The sequence below is a fragment of the Chelonoidis abingdonii genome, chromosome 24 (genome assembly GCF_003597395.2).
Source record: "Chelonoidis abingdonii isolate Lonesome George chromosome 24, CheloAbing_2.0, whole genome shotgun sequence".
Classification (NCBI taxonomy): domain Eukaryota; kingdom Metazoa; phylum Chordata; order Testudines; family Testudinidae; genus Chelonoidis; species Chelonoidis abingdonii.
The window spans coordinates 1995087-2018475 of NC_133792.1; the positions used below are offsets into that span (position 1 = coordinate 1995087).

The 23389-nt window shown below is 47.0% G+C and overlaps 1 protein-coding gene across 8 annotated transcripts in view; it reads left to right on the plus strand.

Moving 5' to 3' along the window:
- Window positions 1-23389, plus strand: part of EXD3 (exonuclease 3'-5' domain containing 3) — a 606819-nt gene that overhangs the window by 221903 nt on the left and 361527 nt on the right. For all 8 annotated transcript variants that reach the window (XM_075060507.1, XM_075060514.1, XM_032803104.2 and 5 more), the window contains 2 exons: window positions 994-1067; window positions 2129-2167. In XM_075060507.1, the coding sequence (XP_074916608.1) occupies window positions 994-1067; window positions 2129-2167 (113 nt within the window). The remainder of the gene's footprint in view (window positions 1-993; window positions 1068-2128; window positions 2168-23389) is intronic.

Here is a 23389-nt window from a genome sequence, read left to right on the forward strand (position 1 = left end):
GCTAGATGCAGGGCAGCCGAGTTCAAAAGAGTGAGCAGAGCGGTCAAGATGGGCATTGTGGGATACTGAGTGAGGCCAGTTCTGGTGATATAATGAACGGCAGTGTTTATGCTGACGTTTTGTCTCTTTAACTTTGCTCAAAAAGTTCAATGCCTCTCGCTGAGGTGGTTTTATTTTTTCAGCAAAACAGCAGAGTTTTGCCACGAAAAGTAGCTTTGTAGAGTGTGCACCTCCCCTGTTTTGTCAGCAAAAGCTGCCTTTTGTTGAGAAAACTGTATAGTGTAGACAAGGCTTAAATCACATTTTAAAGGTGATTTATGACCTTAAATCTCGTGAAAGGCAATGAGATTTAGGACCCTAAGTCATTTGAGCACTTTTGAAAATGTACCCATTGACTTTACTCTTTTGTTTTAGTTTGTTTTTGCTACTGGAACATCTTGGTGCATCAAAGATGTGTATAGTGTGTCTATTGCAAAGCTATGACTTTCTGCTTGAGGTGTTAATTCTATTTTCTTTTGAATTTGTTCTTTGAATTTGTGCTCCCCAGCTTTTAAATTCTTGTACATTTTCATCTATATGGGAATGTGTCCTGGATGTTTAGGATATATGTTATGTCCAGTGTATATATTGCTAAGGCTTAAATGATTTTTCTCACCACCCCCTCAAAAAAAAAAAAAAAAAAAAAAGAGAGAGAGAGCGCGAGAAGCAGCAGCAGAAAACTGCCTATAGTAACACATGCCAAATTGCAAAATATATTTATGGGCTTGTTTACACTACAAATGCTAATCTGGTTTAAACACAATTAGCAGTTTTAATATAGGCAAAGCCAGGATGCTTCTGGCCCTCTTTGTTTCACGTGTGGATAGTGTCTTTCTGTGTTTGCATCATTTAAAGTGATTTTTATATTGGGGAGAAAAAAAGTACTGTCTAGAAACGAACACTTCAAGCAAGTTCATATGTTGTGTTGTCTTAAAGACCTTTCTTTCATTTCAGCTCTCTGTCCGAATGTCATAAATCAGCGACACCTAGGATCTCTGAAATATCTCTTCTACAAGAGGTTTGTTGAGGTATGTTTCTACAATGTATGTATGGATTTATTTTTGTTGTGATTTGAACAATAAAATAGAGATGCTGGAAACATTAGGTTGGTATGCAAGTAGAGGGGTAGTCATGCTACAGTGATACAGAAAGGCATTGACACTCAAATCACACTTACGAGTGCTTGGACTGAGACATTAGAGGCTGATAAATCTAGTGCAGAATTATGGGTATGTTTTATTATACTATTATATTTAAGATAGGGACCAGTTCTGCAGGGCACCAAATGCCGTCCACTCCCACAGACTTCAGTGGCAGTTAAGGGTGTTCAGTAAACAGCAAGAGGTGCTCTCCCAATCAACGGTTTGGGTCTCAGGGAGGACAGAATTATTCCACCATGTTTGGCAGTGTAGTCATCCTAAGTACATTAACAAAGACAAGGCTGGTGTTCAGGGAAGGGTACCTTCCATTTGTCCTGTGCAAAGCTCATTAATTCCCTGAATATAAGCACACTCATGTTTTAGAGGGCCGCTTCTCCGTGTTACCAATGTGAACATATTTTGCAGTATTCGGTTGCTCAGCAGCAGCCTGAATAGGCATGGAGGCGTCTCCTGTGTTTCTGGGAGATTGTGTGGGGTGTGCTAAAAGCATCATGAAATTTAAGTATTCTGTGGCTTTACTGAGTTCAGCAATGTCTCAGTTTTCAGCAGTCTTACCTACTGTGCAGTTGGAAGTTATCTGTAGTTTTGCACCCACTACAAAGTAGGTCTGGTTGGATTATCTCTATTTTATAAGGTATATGAGAAGCTTCAGTATAATCTGGATAGGATTCTGTGTGGCCTTCATACTGTAAGTGCAGATTGAGGTTTGGATAATAATCTTGTGCTGTACTCAAACATTTCTCTGAATTAACTAATCTAAGCAATATTTTTCTAATGTGCCCTTCATGATGATATATGAGAACCCAGAGATTTTCAGTGCATACCAGATTGCATTCCTATGTCATAAATGCTGTCTATGTGTTAAATTTCCACTTGATGTGTATAATATGCTTTAAAAACATATTTTAGAGTTTTTTTGGTCTTTTTAGAAAACCATGACTCAGGAGAATTGGGCCGATCATGTTCAGGTAAGTGTGAAATGCTCCCTTACCATTTTTTTAAGCTTTCTTCGTGTGGACCTCATTTTAAGACCATTTAAAAATATCTCACTCTGGTGTTAAAAGAATTTGCAATATGTTACAGTATTACAGCTTTTTAGCTTTGTCAGAACTGCCTACACACATGTGGCACAGTTGTGTGTGGTGAGGGGTATGTATGTATCTATGCATTGGCTTTTAAAAACTTGCCATTTTTACCTAGGGTAAATAGGTAAGATTATTGTGGTCTTCTCTTGTGATTCTCTGTATTTACTGTAGGAAACATGCTGAACACTGCAAATACTGAGGTTATCTAGTTACAGATATTTATTTAATTATCTAAGGCAACTGTCAAGGGCCACCAGTAAACGCAGTCAGAAAATCATCTTTGTCTGAGAATGTTCAGCTGGTTTACTATATAAGTGTAAGCTATTTATGGTTTCTGGGTCTCATGGTACAGTAGATAGTAATGATTCAAACATCATTAGAGCAAGGGCGGGAAGAGGCAGGATGGGGGCTTGCAGGAAGGGTGGAGTGGGGGTGGGGTCTGGAGTGGAGTAGGGGCAGGAAAAGGCAGGGTGGGGGCTTGGAGGAAGTGATGGAGCAGGGGCGGGCATGGGGCGGAGGAGGGGTCGAGCACACACACACACACCCCGTGTAGAGTGGGAGTCAGTGCCTATGCATCTCTACGTCTGTAACCATATTATGAAGGGTCTAAAGATGTGGTAGGGAGTTTCCCTGCCTATGCCACCTCAGGCCTTGTCTACACTACACAGTTTTGTCAACAAAAGTCAGGTTTTGTTGACAAAACAGTGGAGGTCTATACACAACAATGCTCCCCCTGCCGATTTAACTCTCCTGCTATGCAGACATAATAAAACCACCTCGATGAGTGGCATAGAGCTTTTTGCGACTAAGTTAGAGCGATGCAGTGTCATTATAGACAGTGTGCTTGCTTGTGTCACCCTAAGTGGCCCCCAGGAGGTGTTCCACAATGCCCATCATGATTGCTCTTGTCACTCCACTGCCCTGCAGCCAGGTACACAGGCATGCACCTCTCTCCCTTTAAAATCCCAGGAATTTTTGAAATTCCTCTTCATGTTTGCTTGGGGTGGACAGTTTACATTGCATCTTCCCAGCTGTCTATGCCAGCTTTCTCCAGCAAATGTGATCCCGCTTTGAGTACACTGGAGTTGCTGGATCTGTTGGGTCTGTGCGGAGAGGAGACTATGCAGTCACAGCTCTGATCCAGCCGTAGGAACTTGACACCTATGAATGGATTGCTCATGGCATGGCATGAAAAGGATATGCAGCAATGACATGCTAAGATCAAGGAGCTGAGGCAGGCATATCAGAAAGCAAAGGAGACCCACCATCCCTCTGGCTTGGTGCTGAAAACATGCTGCTTCTACAAGGAGCTGCATGCCATCCTTGGTGGTGACGCTACCTCCACTGCCAAGAGCCCCGTGGATATTTTGGGGGGCTGGAGGCAACAGCCAGCAGAGTAAACCCCGTGGATGAGGAGGTTGAGCTGGAGAAGGATGTGGAACAGGCAATAGGCTCGTCTGGTGGTGTGGAGAGCCAGGACCTCTTTTTAATTCCAGATGGGTCTAGTCAGTTCCAGCAGTCTGGCTCTGATGTGCTTGAAGGAGGGGAGGGAGCTCTGGTAAGTATTCATTTTTCTTTGGTACTGCACGGTGACATGAAGTAGAGGAGTTCTTTATTTTGTTACATGGTGCATGTGGGATTGAAATTAACAACGCTAGATATTGTTTGCACCTGCTTTGCATTCCCCTGTGCAGCTATGCAGTGGAGGCCCTGCAGAAAAGTTTGTTAATGTACACCGAGATCTCTTGGAAATTCTGCATGGAGATCTCTTGGAAACTTTCCTGCGGGTACTCTGCAATCCTCTGCCGAAAGTTCCTTGGCAGAGCTGCTGTGTTTCTTCCCCGGTTGTAGGAAACTTTGCTGTGCCAATCAACATTTACTTCTGCAGGAAGCAAAGCAGCACACAGGAAAGCAGCATGCAGACCTAGTCTGAAGCCATACACATGCAGGAGATGCACCCTTGCATCTTCGGTTACCCTCAGTAGTGTGATTTCAGCTTCGATCACCCCCGTCTGTAGAAAATGGTGTCAGTATTCAGAATAGTGTCCCTAGGCGCTTGTACTGATCCCCTTCTGAAACCACCCAGACCGTTTACAATCATCTGATCAGGCTGATAGCAAGCATAGAACATGGAGACAGACAATAAATGAAAAACTAGAATTAGATAGCCAGGAGAAGAGACATGGGCAAAAAAAACAGATAATTGAGGGCCAGGAGAAGATGATAAAGCTCATAGAGGACCAATCAGAGATTTTGTGCTGCAGTTGGAACACATGCATGCTCAACTCCGTCTACAGCCCTTACAGAACTGCTTTCTGTGCCATCCCCAAACTGCCTACACACATTCCTCACATGTTCCCAGCCCATCGCAGTATCCCTGGCACTTCGCCCCTAGGGACATTTTCCATAACGACAACTGGACTTACACACAGCTGTGGGATCGTCATTTCCGAGAGTGCTGCTCACTGTCATGTCCCTTGTAAGAAATGTTAATCTGTGTTTTGCTGTTTAATAAAAATTTAGCCTTACAAAGACAATGATTCTTTATTTTGACCTATACAGGGCGGTTTCAGCAGAAATTCATACACAGTGGCAATCAGCACATTTTCAGACTACAATTAATGCTCAGGCACGAATCATTACAAGGGTCATTCAGCATGGCAAGTAAACAGTGCCTGGCTGCATGCATTGCAGCAAGACACATTACTGTCAAAACGCTGCTTCAAAACCTCCCTGATTTGAATAGCCTTCCGTGTAGCACCCCCCCCCCCATTAGCCCTGGTGTCTGGGTGCTCAAAATCATCTGCCAGGTGATACAGATCAGTGTTCCATCCCTGGGGAAACTTTTCCCCCTTGACTTCACAAATGTTATGCAGAGCACCAGCTGGCTGGTATGATCATGGGAATATTTTCCTCACTGAGGTTTAACGTGCCAAAAAGGCAGCACCAGCGACCCTTTAATCTTCCAAATGCACATTCTACAGTCATTCTTCACCTAGGAGCCTGTTGTTGAAGTGCTCCTTGCTGCTGTCAAAGTTTCTGGTGTGAGGCTTGATGAGCCATGAGACTAAGGAGTAGGCTGGGTCTCCCAGGATCACTATGGGCATTTCCACATCTCCTAGTGGAATCTTCTGGTCTGGAAAGAAAGTCCCTGCATGCAGCTTTCCATATAGGCCGATGTTCCTGAAGATGCAAGTGTCAAGCACCTTCCCTGACCACCCCACTTTGATGTCAGTGAAATGACCCCAGTGATCCACTAGCTCCTGCAATATCATAGAGAAGTATCCCTTTCTGTTGATGTATTCTGTCACAACATGGCCTAGGGCCAAAATTGGGATATGCGTACCATCTATCCCCTTGCCGGAGTTAGGGAATCCCATTGCTGCAAAGCCATCCGCTATGTCCTACACATTGCCCAAAGTCACAGTCCTTTGCAGCAGAAGGTGATTAATGGCCATGCACACTTCCATCACCACAACTGCCCACAATAGACTTCCCAACTCCAAACGGATTCACAACTGACCGATAGCAGTCCATAGTTGCTGGCTTCCACACAGTGATTGCCACTCACTTTTCCACTGTTAGGGCGGCTCTCATTTTGGTGTCCACATGCTGCAATACACCAGTGAGCTCCACACACAGTTCAGGGAAGGTGGCTTTGCGCATACAAAAGTTGAGCAGCCATTGCTTGCCATCCCATACCTGCATCACAATCCCACCACTCAGTGCTTGTTTCCAGAGTCTGATGGCAATGGTCCAATGTGTGTAGTTGCTCCATGAATGCCAACATCAATCTTGAATTGTTTCCTTCCATGGCACACAGCAGGGCAGGCACCATGGATTCCTGTTCAGATTCACAGCTCATCAAGTACAGCAGGATCAGTGTACAAGAGTTAGCCGGGGCTTGACCCCTTCCGCGATGGTGGGGAGCCACACTGGCTCACTACACACAGTTGTCGTCGGGGGGAATTAGTCTGTCCGCGGGGGTCTCCCTCAGGAGCCCTTGCAGTAACTGGAACACTGTGGGCCCAGGCCCTGGGTCAGGGTGGACACCAATGAGTCAAGGGCTCAGGCCCTCGGGCAGGGCTGAGCAGTAATAATAAGCCCAAGCCTCCTCAGGCCTGGGGGAGGGGGAGACTGCCACCCACAAATTGGGTGGCAGGGGGACACAGGCCCTCCCACTCCACTGTGTCCCAGCCCGGGGCCCTAACAGCGGCAGAAGACCTGCTGCTTAGTGGGGATCCTGGCCGCAACACACCGACATGGGCTCTGGCAGTGCTGCAGCCAGACTGGGGTCAGCTGCCCCCAGGCTACTTCCACACTCCCCCTCGGGTTGTACCTGGGTCCTGGTGTTGGCCTCTGGGGGATCCAGGACCAGACAGGGTGCGATCGGCAGGTCAGGCAACTCCTCCGGGTGGCGAGCGCAGGGCAAGTCAGGCAACTCCTCCGGGTAGCGGGCGCAGGGCAGGTCAGGCAACTCCTCTGGGTAGCAGACGCAGGGCAGGTCAGGCAACTCCTCCGGGTAGCGGGCGCAGGGCAGGCCCGGCCAGTCTAGGCGTCCGCCTTGGGCTGCGGGGTTTTCCCAGGCGCGGGCTAGGCTGGAGACATCCGGTCTCTCCAGCGGCTGGGGCCTTACTGAGCTATGAGGGCGAGCCTTTATACTTCTGGGTCACTGCCTGACCCTCTGAGGGGCGGGCTTAGAGCTCCCTAGCTCCGCCCACTCCAGCCTCCGGACAGGCTCTTCCCCCTCCGTGTTTGCGTGGAGCCACACCGGCTCACTACAATCAGCCACGTTGTGTTCATAATGCTTATCACAAGACTGGTGAACAGTGCAGGATCTGTTCTTTCAGTCAGAGATGGCAGGTGCAAAGTTTACAAGGGTAGTTGAAAAAATCACAAAATGTAGTTGGAAGCCCTTAGAATTATGGGATGGAGAAAACTGCTTCATGATCTAATCCCCATGGTGCACTGTAATCCATTCCCAGAACTCCTAGTGGGAGAAAGTGGCCATTTGAACAGTGGGATAGTTACCCACAGTGTGCTGCTCGTTCTGTCAGTGCTAGAGCACCCACTGTGGACATGCTCCACCAACACAAGGGGAGCACTATGTGAACATGCACAAGCGGTGTAATTACAGTGGTTTATGATCGTCAACGTAACTTAAGTTGGCTTAACTCTATAGTGTAGACATGGCCTGAGTTACCTGATCTTGTTATGCCCTCAATCAGCAAGGTAAGTAAGCATGCGTCTAATTTTAAACGTGAGTGTTCCCCTTTACTTCAGTGGACCTACTCAGATACTGAAAGTTAGACATGCTCAAATACCTTGCCGAATCAGAGCGTGATGAAAGATTAGCAATGGGTTGGTAATCGTCATCTTTGCAAAAACCTCTGAATTCACGTTTGTATTTGAAATGAAGGTATCTTCAGTGATACTTGTTAAACCCAATATTATTCATGTCTTTGTGTCCATTATCTAACATTGACATACAGAAAAAAATTGGTATAAAATTACAAAATATTATCAGCCAGTTCATGGAGAATGTGTGCATTATATATACAGTCTCATTGAAGGATTGTACCTACTCCAGGCGCTGAGCCACCTACCAGTACCAAAGCAGAATCTATTTTGTACATCAAGAGTTAACCAAGGCCTCACTAAATGATAAATGTAGCCAGGAGTTTCCTTGTACATCTCTAAACTAGAGGATGCAGATGCCGTACTCTCTGAATCTAGAAGAAAATGTATGCATTGGTTTCTGCAACCAATTTATATCTTTCTGACAACTAAATAATAATCACTGCAGTACTGCTTAACCGTGCCTGTTATCAGCCCTGACTCTTATGGTTATCAGTGATTACTGTCTTTGGCATCACATTAAAGAAGCTAGAGTGTGTACCCATACTTCTGAAGGGAAACCTAAATGATCCCACATATAGATATGCTTCTGCTTCACAGTGCCAACAGCAGGACTGTACTGAACAAAGGAAAGGTCAAAGCAGCAATGTACTCCATGCATGTTTTCAGAAATCGTGTTTTGTGTATTGTTTTTCTCGGGAGATTTTTCAGCACAAACTCAAGAGTTGTCACTGATCCCTTTTAAACATTGGGGTTTTGACTAAATGAATTTTTTTCACACAAAGTATCTGTTTTCAGTGTGTGATACAGCAGGGCCAGAGAGCAGCAGGGGAGTGGTAGATGACAGGTATACAAACTCTAGGATGATCAAGACCTTATTCCCTGTGAACTAGGGAAAGGTTACTACAGGGTAATTGGAGCACCTGGAGCCAATTAAGGCCCCACCCAAGACCTAATTAAAAAAACTCTGCTTCAGTCAGACAGAGTGGGAAGGAGAGCTGACTAGAGTTTGGAGAAGTATTGTTGTTAACCAGTCGCACAGAGGACTGAGGGAAACCCTACCCAAGGGAAGAGAGGATAAGCAGCCCACAACGCTGAAGGGGCTGGGTCCCGGAGCAGGAGAGCAGACCTGGGCTCCTTCCCTGCTCCCCTCTCTCACCCACCGGGGCACTAGCGGAGCACACAACACATAAGAATAGGGGCAAGGGGCGGCGCCTGACCCACCACACCAAGAAAAAGTGCAGGGCCCACCGCAGTAGCATCAGCCATTTGCCACACATGGAAAATTTTGACTTTTTGTTGAAAAGCAACACACACATACTGAAAATGTTCGACTGAAAATTTAAATTTGGGAGTGCTGCTGCAGTGCTACATGGGAGATGTAGTTCAGGTGCCTCCTCTGCAGGGGCCAAGCTCTACAAACCTGATTATAGCTCTCACGTTGCACTGAGTAGCACAGCAAGGGAGAGACTGTTGCATAACAGGCGATACAGTCCAGACAAAGAGCCTACAGGAGAATTAGGGCATGAGGCATCTGGACTATGACTCCCAAGAAGCACAAAAGTGACATTTTGGAATTAACCAAAAATTATTGCCTTCTCTTCATGTGTCATTATAAACACCTGCACCTGTAACTTTCACTCCATGCATCTGAAGAAGTGAGGGGTTTTTTACCCACGAAAGTTTATGCCCAAATAAATCTGTTAATCTTCACGGTGCCACTGGACTCCTTGTTGTTTTTCCAAAAATTTTTGCATTTTGATTTTTTGCTGAGAAGCTGAAAGTTTCCATTTTGTGAGCAGTTCAGTGCAACAGCCATGATCTAAACTGAAAGTCAGAATCTTGGAGCTCCCTGTGCTCATGGCGCTGGCAGTATATCACGTTTGGGTGGCCAGGTGACGTAACATTTCTGTGCTGAGTAGTTGAATTAGGTTTATGTTCATCCAAAAAGGCATAATAGAGCTTTGTGTCATTTTCCCATTGATGAAATCCCTTCACCTGTGGGCTAGAATGGTGTAACTCTATAACAGTACACAGCAACACTATCTGTAACTAACAATAGCAGTGGATGCAGTTGAAACTAGTCAGTGTATTTAATGTTGGCAGAATATAATTGTCCAATGGAACATAGCCAGGCTGTCAAGGTTGAAAATAGTGCCCTGGCATGTTTTATGAGCTTAAATGATCAGGGCCTTTTTACATTGTCCGAAAGATGTCCTGTACTAATTGCTAAAGAGATGTTTTCATGGGAAAGGACATTGCCTAGTTTCTCAAAACTGAAACACCTGCAAAATTTATATTCAGACCATGAACTGGCATTTCTAAATTATTTCACTGATTTATTAGGCACCCATTGGGAAGCTGTAGTTCATCATCCTTTCCTGTTTTAGGTTAGCTAATGCTTGGCAGCACTGTGTACTTTTAAGTTGGTATGCACTGCTGTACTGTCCTAGAGTACCGACAAGAGTACATTTGTTCAGACCTCTGATTTGCAGACATTCAGCCTACCCTAGTCTAGTGTTAATAGCAATGCACACTGGACTCTGGAGCCAGCTGTTAGCCAGGTTCAGCTCTGGAAGAAGCCGCAGCTAATCAGGTCTCCTTTCCCAGCTGTGACAATGAGAGAAATTATTTATTTATTTAAAATTTCGGACCATGAAAATCAAACATGCTGAGCTCATAAGCCTTGTTCTCTGAGGGCCCTGGGGTCAGGTGCTGCAATTATATAACTCTGTTCCCACAAAAATTCTAGGCTTGTTACTAATGTGCCTTTACAGTATAAAGTAACCACAAAATGTAAAACAAAAAAACTACCCAGAAAACCAAGAGCTAGACCATATGAAATGCTATTCCAACAGAAGTTGTGAGATAATATTTAGAAATAAGCATGGACCATGTCCCCTCCTTTTTCTAAAACACACTTTAATGATTGTCAGAATTTGAGACCACGGGCTTAAATTTTTTTAGACTATAACAAGGACCTGAATGAAGGAGCCTTATTATTTATCTGCTTGTCTTTCAAACATCTTAGAGAATAATGCCCTATATTTATAGAACACCTTCCATCTCCAAAGACCCCAAAGTCCTTTAGCTAAAGATCCTTTAATCCCTTTTAATCCCAAATGATCTACAGGGACCTCTTCATCCTCCATTGAAATGTAGCAATCCCTGGAGTTAAAATGCAACAACCAGTCTGCTCCAGGACAACACTCCACAGTGGTTTCAGGATAGGAAGTGAAGAAGAATCCTGTTGAAACTATGAGGGGAATTGAAATAGGCAGAAAGCTATTACTTAAGTTATTTGGCCATGATAACAGGCTAACAGGCTAATGAGAACAAGAGGTCACAGGCTCAGTTTATAAACATGCTCCATTCGGGCTTCTGACTTCTGTCAGCCACTTTAGTTGACCTGAATTCCCTTTGATGTACTGCAAGGAACTCAAGTATCAGAGGGGTAGCCGTGTTAGTCTGGATCTGTCAAAAGTGACAAAGAGTCCTGTGGCCAGGGCCGGCTCCAGGCACCAGCTTATCAAGCAGATGCTTGGGGCGGCAACTCTGTAGGGAGGTGGCACTTTCAGGTATTTGGCAGCAATTCGGCGGAGGGTCCCTCACTCCCGCTCGGAGCAAAGGACCTCCCACTAAATTGCCGCAGACTTTTTTTTTTTTTTTTGGCTGCTTGGGGCGGCAAAACCCCTGGAGCCAACCCTGCCTGTGGCACCTTATAGACTAACAGATATATTGGAGCAAGGAACTGAAGATCTGCAAGGCATTAAGCAAATTATAGTGTCATTCAAGGAATAGTTATCAAGTGATATATTGATGTCTTTCTGTATCTGTCTTCTAGCGAATCTATTTTTACTCTGTGTTTGAGTGAACTGTTTACCTAGCGATAAGGTAGATTCTCCATTATTTGAAGTCTTTAAATCAAGGTTGAGTGTCTTCCTGAAAGGTAGATTAGATGATGAGAATGGTCTCTTCTGACCTTAAAATAAATGAGGTAGATCCTCCAGTGGTGTAAATTGTCATAGCTCCACCAGTGGAACAGTGACAGTTTACACCAGCTGCAGATCTGCAATTAGGAGTCTATGTAGCTGTGACTACAGTGTGTCTATGTGTATGTGACAGCTGTCAGTCACCTTTGACTCCTTGCATACACTCTGCCTGTTAATCCATCTGCAATATACAAAAACCTATAGGAGAACACTTCAATCTCCCTGGACACACAATAGCAGATGTAAAGGTAGCCATCCTGCAGCAAAAAAACTTCAGGACCAGACTTCAAAGCTGTTGAGCTTCAATTCATCTGCAAATTTGACACCATCCGCTCAGGATTAAACAAAGACTGTGAATGGCTAGCCAACTACAAAAGCAGTTTCTCCTCCCTTGGTGTTCACACCTCAACTGCTAGAACAGGGCCTCATTCTCCCTGATTGAACTAACCTTGTTATCTCTAGCCTGATTCTTGCTTGCATATTTATACCTGCCTCTGGAAATTTCCACTACATGCATCCAACAAAGTGGGTATTCACCCACGAAAGCTCATGCTCCAATACGTTTGTTAGTCTACAAGGTGCCACAGAAGTCTTTGCCACTTTTACAGATCCAGACTAACACGGCTACCCCTTTGATACTTAATAATGTTAGTGTTATTGGTCTAAAGGAAATTGGACGTTCTTATTCAACAAACCTGAAGCTGTTTGGGGGGAAATACATGGGAAAAGTTGGACAAATGGCATGTTCTGCCCCCCAAAAAGACCTGGCAAAACATGATTTGTGTCACCAAGTGTAAATACTAAAACATACGTACTGTATGGCTTGATGAGGGATTGCTTGTTAAAATAACTAGAGAGCTGGCAGTCCTAATTATAATGGTTTGTATTTTTGACAACAAACTAGGCATTTCCAGAGTAGTCAGTTGTCATGAGGGACAAACGAGCTAATGACTTAACGTGAGGCTGGGGTAATGGAGCAGGAACCATTAAACGTTTTAAAGGAAAATGACCAACATTTTCAAAACTGAATGCCAAAAAGTTTGAGAAGGGGAGTAGGGTGGTTCTCAAAGGTTCTGAGCAGCTACAAAGCTGGGAGCTGCAACTGCACAATATCTTTCAAAATCAACCCTCTCCTATTTAGCTGGGATTTTCAATGTGAATTAGGGTATGGCTACACTGGCACTTTACAGCGCTGCAACTTTCGCGCTCAGGGGTGTGAAAAAACACCCCCCTGAGCACTGCAAGATGCAGTGCTGTAAAGCCTCAGTGTAATCAGGGCGGCAGTGCTGGGAGCGCGTCTCCCAGCGCTGCACACTACACCCGTAGAGGATGTGGTTTACGTGCAGCGCTGGGAGAGCTCTTTCCCAGCGCTGCCTCTCCGACCACACACACACTTCAAAGCGCTGCCGCGGCAGCGCTGCGAAATTTCAAGTATAGCCATACCCTTAGACATCGAACTTGCATTTTGGGGGGGATATTGACACCTGATTCCCTATGCCTCAGCTTTGAAAACATTGGCCAAAGCTTCTTAATTCATGTATCCATTAGCACGCAGGAGTGAGAGGAGAGCTGTGGAGAATGTACTGGAAAGAAAAATCTCTGTACACTCTTTCAAAATGTTTTTTGCTGAAGCAACATCAGCTTTCTAACCCTAAACCCCCTAACCTAATGGGGCTAGATTGCTGCTAAACAGTATGTACAAGTTTTGGTCAGTAATAAACATGCCTTTGAAAGCACAGCTTCACCAGAAAGCGATTTTGTACTGAATAAAGAAGAAGGTAATTGGCTTATGGCTACAAGTTCAGTAGGGTCCGTATTAGATTAACAAATGCAACTCTCAGCAAACTGTGAAACTGTCCAGCAGGGGCACATAGGAACTTGTTAGCTAGTTAAATATAAGGAGCACAATTGCTGTGAATATTACAATACAAAGTGCAAAGCACCCCAAGACTTTCAGGGTGATGTGAAAGAAGCAGAAGCGCACTGAGGACCAAGGGCCATTAAAACCAACTGGAGGATCTCATGAATGTATTTGTTTCCGCAGTGCCTGTCACCGCCTACTAACAGCAATTGCCAGAGCAATATGTCAGTTACAGCTATAACCAAAAAGGTGAAAATTACTCAGCATAAAACCTCCTAATCCCGCATTTTTGGAGTATAGGACTGCATTCTAAATAGTAACCTGTACTACCGCATCTAAACTGGACTCCACCTAACCTATGAAAACACAGCAATCCACAGGATGACTGAAAAACCCAAGTCTTTGTGCTCCCATTGCACCAAGACAATGGGAGTCTAGGAGCCACAGTGATACCAGACTTCCCAAAGGAGGCAGGGAGATGCACACAAGGGGTGAGGGGCCATGGGCCTGCCTGCTCTTCCATACTGGCTAATGCAGAGGAAAGAGGACATGCTCCCTGTACCATAAAAAGGTATAGCAGGGGCTGCCAAAGCCTTTGCTTTCCCCAGAGCTCTAGAGGCACCCTGCGCATATCTTAACCTACCCCCCAGTTTGGGGAGGGTCTAGTCCTTTATAACTATGTTATATGTGCCCAGAAGAGGCACTTGGTTATCAGAGCTACATTTGCTCAATGTTATCAACATTTTACACACAGACACAGACACACACACACAGCCCTCTCCCCTGCATTCTCTTTCCTCCATCAGTAAAACAGTCCAGTTATCCAATAATCATCCTGGATTATTTCATAGCCCTGTAATGTATCACTACCTATCTGAGTCCTTCTGCAAGAAATACACTGGATTGTGAAGGGACTGTGCGAATCCTATGCATTGCATAAAGGAGTTGGGCTATTCTCAGTTGATGGTTTGGCTGCGTTATACTTTTAGGCAAGATTACTTCACCAGTTTGGTGCCAAGAAGAGAACCACATAAACAGATGATTGTTTAGAAGCAAAAAACAAAACAAAAAACCAGGAAACTAATCTTTGCTTGTTTACTCTGAAAGAATGTGCGTCTCCGAGGAATGTTGTAATTATGGATTTAGGAAATCAGGCCAGTTTGCCAGGGTGTGAATTTCAGAGTTCATTCAGTCTGCCCTCTCAAGCATTCCTTCAACAGAACAAAAAGCACCAGGAGTTTAAATGCACCAAGAGAGATTAAAGAAAAAATATCCACTGCCGATCCTTCCATTTGCTAAAGATCCCACAAACATACTTATTATAGCTCTGGCTTGCTGCCAAGTGAGCTCCTTGACTGGTGAAATAAAAATGAAACGTTGTAACCCAAGTCTTGGTCATTAACATAGGCTTATATTTTTCATACCCTGCCAATGACGGGAGTCAATGCTATTGGGCAAGTATTTTCCTCTTCATTATTTTATTTAAACATTTTGAAGAATTTTCAAAATAGAAAATGTCATCCAGTGGGAATCTCATATTAGCATATTCTTGGAAAGGAAAACATCTATAGCTAAGTCTCCAAAAAGTCTGAAGCAAGAAAGAGGAACCAGAGTGATAATAGGAAACAAACATGCTACCTAATACACGTGTGAATTTAAGAATACCTGTTCTTTTGTCAATATTCCACATTCTTTCGTCAGGCAAAAAAGATAGGTCTTGCTAGTTGACTCTTCCATCAGTAGGGGGTGGACGACACCCCATAAATACAGCACATGTCAGTGGGCATGGTGGATGTGGATTGAAGACACAATAGGGCCCTAAACATTTACACAAATAGCATATACTGTACTATACACTACCAAAAATGACCCAGAGCAGAACACTGAGCTTGAACTCTCAGAGGCCAGTTGAAGTGAGAGGTAGCCAGTGAAGAAGACTAAATAAATCATAGAAGATTAGAGTTGGAAGAGACCTCAGGAGGTCATCTAGTCCAACCTCTTGCTCAAAGCACACTAAATAAGCCCAGTTCCCTCCACCTCTCCTCATAAGTCATGTGCCCCAGCCCCCTAATAATTTTTGTTGCCATTTGCTGGACTCTTTCCAATTTGTCCACATCCTTTCTATTAGTGGGGGGCCAAAAACTGGACACAATATTCCAGATGTGACCTCACCAGTGCTGAATAGAGGGGAATAATCACTTCCTCCAATCTGCAGGCAATGCTCCTACTAATGCAGCCCAATATGCCGTTAGCCTTCTTGGCAACGAGGGCACACTGTTGATTCCTATCCACTTCTCAGCCACTGTAATCCTCAAGTCCTTTTCTGCAGAAGTACCGCGTAGCCAGTTGGCCCCCCACCTGTAGCAGTGCATGGGATTCTTCTGTCCTAAGTGCAGGACTCTGCACTTGTCCTTGTTCAACCTCATCAGATTTCTTTTGGCCCAATCCTCCAATTTGTCTAGATCACTCTGGACCCTATCCCTACCCTCCAGTGTATCTACCTCTGCCCTCAGCTTAGTGAAATCTGCAAACTTGCTGAGGGTGCAATCCATCCCAACATCCAGATCATTAATGAATATGTTGAATAAAACTAGTCCCAGGACCAGCTCCTGGGGCACTCAGCTTGATACTGGCTGCCAACTAGACATCAAGCTGTTGATCACTACCCATTGAGCCCGACCATCTATCCAGCTTTCTTTCCACCTTATAGTCCATTCATTCAATCCATACTTCTTTAACTTGCTGGCAGGAATACTGTGGGAGACTGTTGTGATGCTGCACTCCATATGTTTATGGAAATATGCTTGTGAGTATGAATACAATGTAACTGGAATAGGCTTTATGCAAAAGGTCTCTTGTAAAGTATTATTACGAAACTTATAATCTATTGAGTGTGTTCATCCTATTTGTATGGATGTATCATTCTTGTATCTGAAACTAGAAATATGAAGTATTACTCTGAGGTCCTATTGTAATTATGCAAAGTGTGGGCCATTAATGGCGGATTAGAATCTTGATGTCTCCCATTGACTAGGACAATTGGTTGTAAATGGCTCTGTTTACTTGGAAGCCTTCCTGCAGTTCCTGTGAGTCAGGCTGGGAAGAATGAAATCATGGGGTCTCACAGGACATGTGACCATGACACCTGGTACTAGAATCCATCTTAAACCTGATGCTTTTCCATTGAGAAGGGTGGGAACTCAGAGAGAGGCAAAGGATTCCTGCCTTGTGCCAAAGATATAAAAGGGGGGTGGAACAGAACAAAGGGGGCTGACAGTCATGAGAAATCCCCGAGTTACCACCTGAGCTGGAGCTATAAAGGACTGTATCCGGGGAAAGGATTGGGCCCAGAATGAGGAGGAGTCTAGTCTGTGAAAGAAGCTTATTGGTACATCTCTGAGGGTGAGATTTACCTGTGTTCAGTTTCTTAAATGTATTAGGCTTAGACTTGCATGTTTTGTTTTATTTTGCTTGGTAACTTACTTTGTTCTGTCTGTTATTACTTGGAACCACTTAAATCCTACTTTTTATACTAAATAAAATCACTTTTCTTTATTAGTAAGCCCAGAGTAAGTAATTAATACCTGGGGGAGCAAAAAACTGTGCATATCTCTCTATCGGTGTTATAGAGGGCAGACAGTTTATGAGTTTACCCTGCATAAGCTTTATACAGAGTAAAATGGATTTGTTTGGGGTTTGGATCCCATTGGGAACTGGGTGTCTGGGTGCTGGAGAGAGGTGACTTGCTGAGCAGTTTTTGGTTAAAGTCTGCAGCTTTGGGGGCGTGGTTCAGACCCTGGTCTGTGTTGCAGCAGGCTGGCGTGTCTGGCTCCACAAGACAGGGTTCTGGAGTCCCAAGCTGGCAGGGAAGACGGGCTCAGAGGTAGTTTCAGCACATCAGATGTGTAGCGGGGTGGTCACCCACTCCTGCCCTGAAAGGCTTGAAATCAGCCCTGAAAGAGGGCTGCCGTGGTAAAAGCAGCCCTGGAGAGGGCTGCAGCTCTGAAAGCTGGGCTTTTTGGGAAAACAGCCACAGCTGTAGCTGGCTTAATAAGGGCCCAGCTGGCCCTTATAAGAGGGCAATGGGCCAGGGGCAAACAGTCTCCTTCTACCTGAGGAGAGAGATGGACCTAACTGCCTGAGTGCTAGAGGGTACTGAACGAAACAGGGCTGGGGAAGGCCAGAGGAGCTCCAGACTGGCAACTACCCAGGCTGCAGAGCCTGGTCCAAGGCCCACAGAGGTGTTGGGAGGCAGAGGAAGGCAGCAGGTCTGAACAACCTTGCCTATGATGAGTGGCTTTTACACTGCAGTCTGCCACAGGGAACGTTGGCTTGGTGACGACTGGCAGTAGCCCAGACTGAGGCAAGGTGGGGATAGAGGGTTGGGGGTTCCCCTGAGAGGGGAGACCCATAAAGACTGTTGGGAGGGACCCCAGAGTAAGTACAGTGGGATTTCCAGCCTGTTTGAAGGAAAGGATGAGGTTATGAAGGATGTTCGGGGGTGGTATATTATTTATGAATACTGTTGGGACTGGGTTGTGGGAATATTGGATTAATTTACTGTTTGCATATGTTGACTTCATTTAATAGTAGGGCTGTTAGGAGACAGGCAGGAAGGCAACACAATGGCTCCAGATAAAACAGTTCCTGATAAACAGGTCAACTACCTGAGCTATTGGCTGTGAGGACGATTCTCCCGGGCCCCAGACAAAGATACACATCAGTTTTGCCAAGGCTGGGAATACACCGATCAGAAGGACTGGAAACAGTGCTGGGGGCAGTGGTCAGGGAGTTTGTGAGGAATGGAGGGATGCAGACCTAGAGGGAGGGTCTGAATCAGTTACAACTTGTCTTTGCTTTCAGGGGATGGTAAGCCTTCCACAGAGAGATGTATGCGCAGATGTTTTGTTATTTTAAGAACCTTTTTTCTCTGTGCTGTGTCCCTACTGTAGGGTGTCCAGATGTCCCGATTTTATAGGGAAAGTCCCGATTTTTGGGTCTTTTTCTTATATAGACTCCTATTATCCCCCACCCCCATCCCGATTTTTCACATTTGCTCTTTGATCACCCTACCCTACTGTTACATTTAAACAACACTGTTCAATACAAAACAAGGCTGTTTATGTAAACGTCTTCTCCACTGGTCACAGCTCCCAAAGGACAGATTTACAGGTGCAGAACCCAAGTGGACCAGCTGAGAACTCTCAGTTGGTACACAGGGTTCTGTATCCTGAGACCCAGTCTGCGGGTGGGAGAAGCATGGGACTGTACTCTGAGAGAGGTGAAGGCACAAGCCTGACACCTGAGGGAATGCAGCCTGCCAACCTAGTTTTAACCCAGCAGTAACTCCTGGACTCTGCTTGCCCAGTGCCTGTCCATGCACCCCTCTATGCCTCCTTTAAGCTTCTTTATACAGTATTTTTGGTACCAAAGTTCTTTCCTACACAATTATATTGGGTCTGTCACGAGGTAAGTATACCCCGTTACGGGGTGTCAGGTGGGGATTGAGGTGACTATCCTCCTGTGCAGGGCACTGTGGCCTAGTGGCCAGAGTCAATAGGGCTGGGGAGGCAGCCCTCACCAGTTAGGGTCCCACAGCCTCCTGGCTGGGGCAACTCAGCAACAAACTCGGGCCTTGCTTGCAAAGGAGAGCAAGCTGTCAACCAGTGCTGAAGCTGGCGGCCAGGGGTAGGGAGACTTGGGCTCTCCCTACTCCACCAGCTCCCATTCCAAAGCCCTGTCAGTGGCAAGTGGGCCCACCACTGGGTTGGCAGAGATCCCACTGAACCACGCTGACTCTGTTCCTGGTACCACAACCAGACCAATGTCTGGTTCCCCTAGGCTACTTCCTACCCTGTCTCTCGGCCACATAGACTGCAGGTCCTCCATCTCCTTGGCAGGTGAGATGGGGTGCTTGGCAGGGGTGCTTGGCAGGTGAGAATTCAGACAACACCCTCCCTACATGGGCCTCAGCGGACAGGTGGGGTCGTGGTATGGCAGGTCTCTGTCTTGGGGCTCCAACAGCTTCTGGGCAGGAGCATGCAACACACATCCACTCTCCTCCCCAGTCAGCCCAGACAGAACTGGGCTACCCTCTTTTATAGTCTGCCTCTAGTTGGAGCATGCACACCAAGGGCAAGGGGGCATGGCCTCCGTAGCCCACACGGTATGGTTAACCCCTGCAGGCTCAGTGCAGGGTAAGTACAGTGGATCCGAGAATATAATTATGGGGCCTTATTTTTAACTGGACCTCAGCATAGCCTCCTTTTGCTATGAGTGCAGTGAACTGTGAGCAAAAATCAAATCTTTAGCATCCAAATGCCAAGGTTTGTGCGCATAATTAACTGCAGGTGCAAAATATGCTGGCACAGTTCTTTGCAAGAGTAATTTTACCTGCAAAAAAGTAGGTAACTATTAAACATTTGGAGCATAATGTCCATGGAAAGCTCATAAATATTTAGAGGATCCAATCAATAATAAAGAGCTTATGAACATGTGGGTTTGGGTGTGTGTGTGTGTGGAGTGGTCCTATGGAAAATGCAAAAAATCAAAACAACCTCAGATCACTAACCTACACAAACAAATTATCTGGATTCTTCTTCGAGTGATTGCTCATGTGTATTCCACAGTAAGTGTGCGTGCTCACCACATGCACCGGTGCCGGAGGTTTCCCCCTAGCAGTACCCGTAGGAGGAGCGCCCCCCGTGACTCCTGGAGTGGCACCTGCCTGGCACAGTATAAGGGGAGCTGCGTGCTCCCCCCACCCTCAGTTCCTTCTTGCTGCCAGTGAGTGTGTGTCAGAACTGCTGTACTCCAGCTTTGCTGTAGCTTGTCCCCTGAACCGTTTGTTCGTCTAGTACCTGTAGTTAGTTAGCGTAGTTTAGTTAGTCAGTGAGCCTGGGCTGGGGCATGCCCCGAGCCCTGGGATTTAAGTCGTGCAGTTCTTGTCGGCGTTCTGTGCCAAGAAGCGACCCACACACAGATTGTTTGCGCTGCTTGGGAGAAACCCATATCAGCGAGAGGTGCAAGATTTGCAAATTGTTTAAGCCTTGGACCAAGAGAGAAAGGGACATTAGGCTCCAAGCCATTCTGATGGAGTCGGTGCCGACCCTGACCCTGGCACACTGCTCCGAACCGGTACCCGGCACCACGGTGTCGGTATGCGGCGATCCACTGGTACCATTGACCAGTTGGCACTGCTCCCCATCCATGAGGCATGCCAAGAGGGCCAAGAAGACTCCCTCTTCGCAGCGGCACTGACAGAAATCTGGGACAGAATCTAGGCCCGCGTTGGGCAGTCCTCGATCCCCACCAGGCCCTAGACCTCCGACTCACATAGAGTGGAGTAGCCCAGCCCCTTCAGAACAGGCCTCTCCAGATGTCCGGATACTGTCCACGCCCGAAGCCCTCCAGGCAGCCCAGGATGTCTTGTCCATGCCAGTGCCTGGAGCGCCGCCGATGTCAACCCCACACTCAGAGGAAAGCCTCTGTTGGGAACTCCACAGTCACCCCTGGCTCAGTACCTGTCTCGGTTGAGGAAACGTTCCTGATGCCGATCACTGCCCAGTGTCCGCTTGGGGCAGAGTCCAGGTGGATTGCTCTCCATGCTGAGCAGACTCTCGGGCTTGGTTCCGGCCGGCCGGCCAGGACTTGCAGCACCCGTTCTCACAGAGAACAGATATCGACAGGACTGCGGCAGACATCATCATCGGTCCTTATCCCGGAGAGTTTGCCGCAGTCGGTCACGGCACGGTCGTCGACACCATTCCTGCTCAGGCTCCTGCTCCAAGTCTCCGCAAAGGCACTACAGCCCCGGGTGTCGATTGCTGGCACCTCACCATTGTGGGTCTGCCTGTTGAGGCCATTTGCAGAGCACCTATTACCATTGGTACCAGTCCTCCACGTCGAGATCGCGGTCCCGTGACTGTCACAGATCCCAGCACTGCTGCTCCTCCTGGTCGAGAGACAGCAGTGGATCCAATGCCAGTCTGGTCTCCATTCATAACCGTACTTCAACGGGCCAGACCGGCCAACCTGGGCAGCTGACCCAACTGGTGCCATAGCAGGTGCAGTGGCACTGAGTGTTGTGGCCGGCCCAGTGGTACCAGTGGGCACCATGGCCTCTGGCGCAGCCCGCAGTGAGAGCTTGCTCGGTGGCTAGAACTTTGGAAGCACCGTTGGCCTCCCTCTCCAGATGCTTGTCCTCAGTACCGCACGTGGAGTCTGACCAGGTGGTGGATCCTCCAGTGCCGGCTGAAACCCAAAGCACCACACCGGCCTCGTTGCCACACCCGGAGGAGGCAATTGTGGCCCCACCTCCCTCCATCCCGCAGGAGGGCTTCAGGGCCCACCAATAGCTCCTAAAGTGGGTGGCAGCAAGCAAACCTCCAGGCAGAGCAGATGGAGGAGCCTCGGATTCCCTGTTCAATGTGTTGTCCCCTTCGGCACTGAGTAGGGTAGCCTTGATGCTCCATGAAAGGGTGGCTAAAATTTCAAATGCCATGTGGGAAACACCGGCCTCGTTGGCCCCCATATCAAAAAAGGCAGAACGTAAGTACTTTGTACCCACTAAAGGGCATGAATACCTGTATACCCATCCGGCGCCCAACTCCCTGGTGGTCAAGTTGGTCAACCACAGGGAACGACAGGATCAGCCAGCCCCGACCCGAAAGAACAAAGACTCTCGGAGGCTGGACTCTTTCAGAAGAAAAATGTATTCGTCTTCGAGCTTCTAGTTATGAGTGGCAAACCATCAGGCCCTCTTGGGTCGGTATGAATTTAATCTGTGGGGCTCCCTGCCTAAAGTTGAAGTCTCCCTCCAGAAGCACGATAAGAAGGATTTCAGGGCACTGGTGGAGGAAGGGGCAGTGGCAGCTGGGGCTTCCCTGCAGGCTGCCTCGGATGCTGCGGACACAGCCTCGCGTGCAATGGCTACCGCGGTGTCTATGAGACATGCATCATGGCTCCTACTCTCTGGGCTCTCCAGCGAGGCACAGTCTTCCATGCAGGATTTCCTGTTTGATGGGAAAGCTCTGTTCGCAGAGGAAACAGTTACAAGGCTGCTTGGCATGAAGGACTCCTGCATGACCCTCCAGACCCTGGGTCTCTATGTCCCGGCTCCGGCTTTACCTAAGTTCGAGCCGCAGCAGACTCCAACCCCGGCCACCCTCCCAAAGTATGAGGTTGCCCATAAGAAGCAACGGGACTATAAGAGATGCCCTCAGAGGCAGTCTCGGCCTGCTCCCCAGCCTGGACCCTCCAAGGGCAAGCAGGCGGGGAAAAGGCGATTTTGACAGGACGCTCGGGGGCAACCCCCCAGTCCTTATCAGGGATCCAACCCCAATACAGCTTCCCTTCTCCAACCAGTTGTGTGCTTTTCTTCTGGAATGGTCTCGGCTCACTTCGGACCGATGGGTCTTCAACACCATCTCCCGGGGTTACACCCTCCAGTTTACCTCCTCCCCATCCAACCACCCCTTACCCCATCCCTCCTGGGGGACCCTCGCACGAAGCTCTGCTCGAAGAGGAGCTAGAGCGGCTTCTAGGACTAGGAGCAATAGAGGTGGTGCCCGAGGAGTACATGGGCAAGGAGTACTACTTCTGTTATTTCCTTATCCTGAAGACGAAAGGGAGTCTCAGGCCCATACTGGACCTATGGGGTCTGAACCAGCACATGGGGAAGCTCAAGTTCCGCATGGTCTCCCTGGCCTCCATCATCCTCTCCCTGGATCCCGGGGACTGGTACACTGCCCTTGATCTACAGGACGCGTACTTCCACATCCACATATTCGAGGGGCACAGGCGCTTCCTCTGTTTTGTGGTGGGACAGAATCACTACCAATTTACAATCCTCCCATTTGGGTTGTCCACTGCCCCCAGAGTGTTTACAAAATG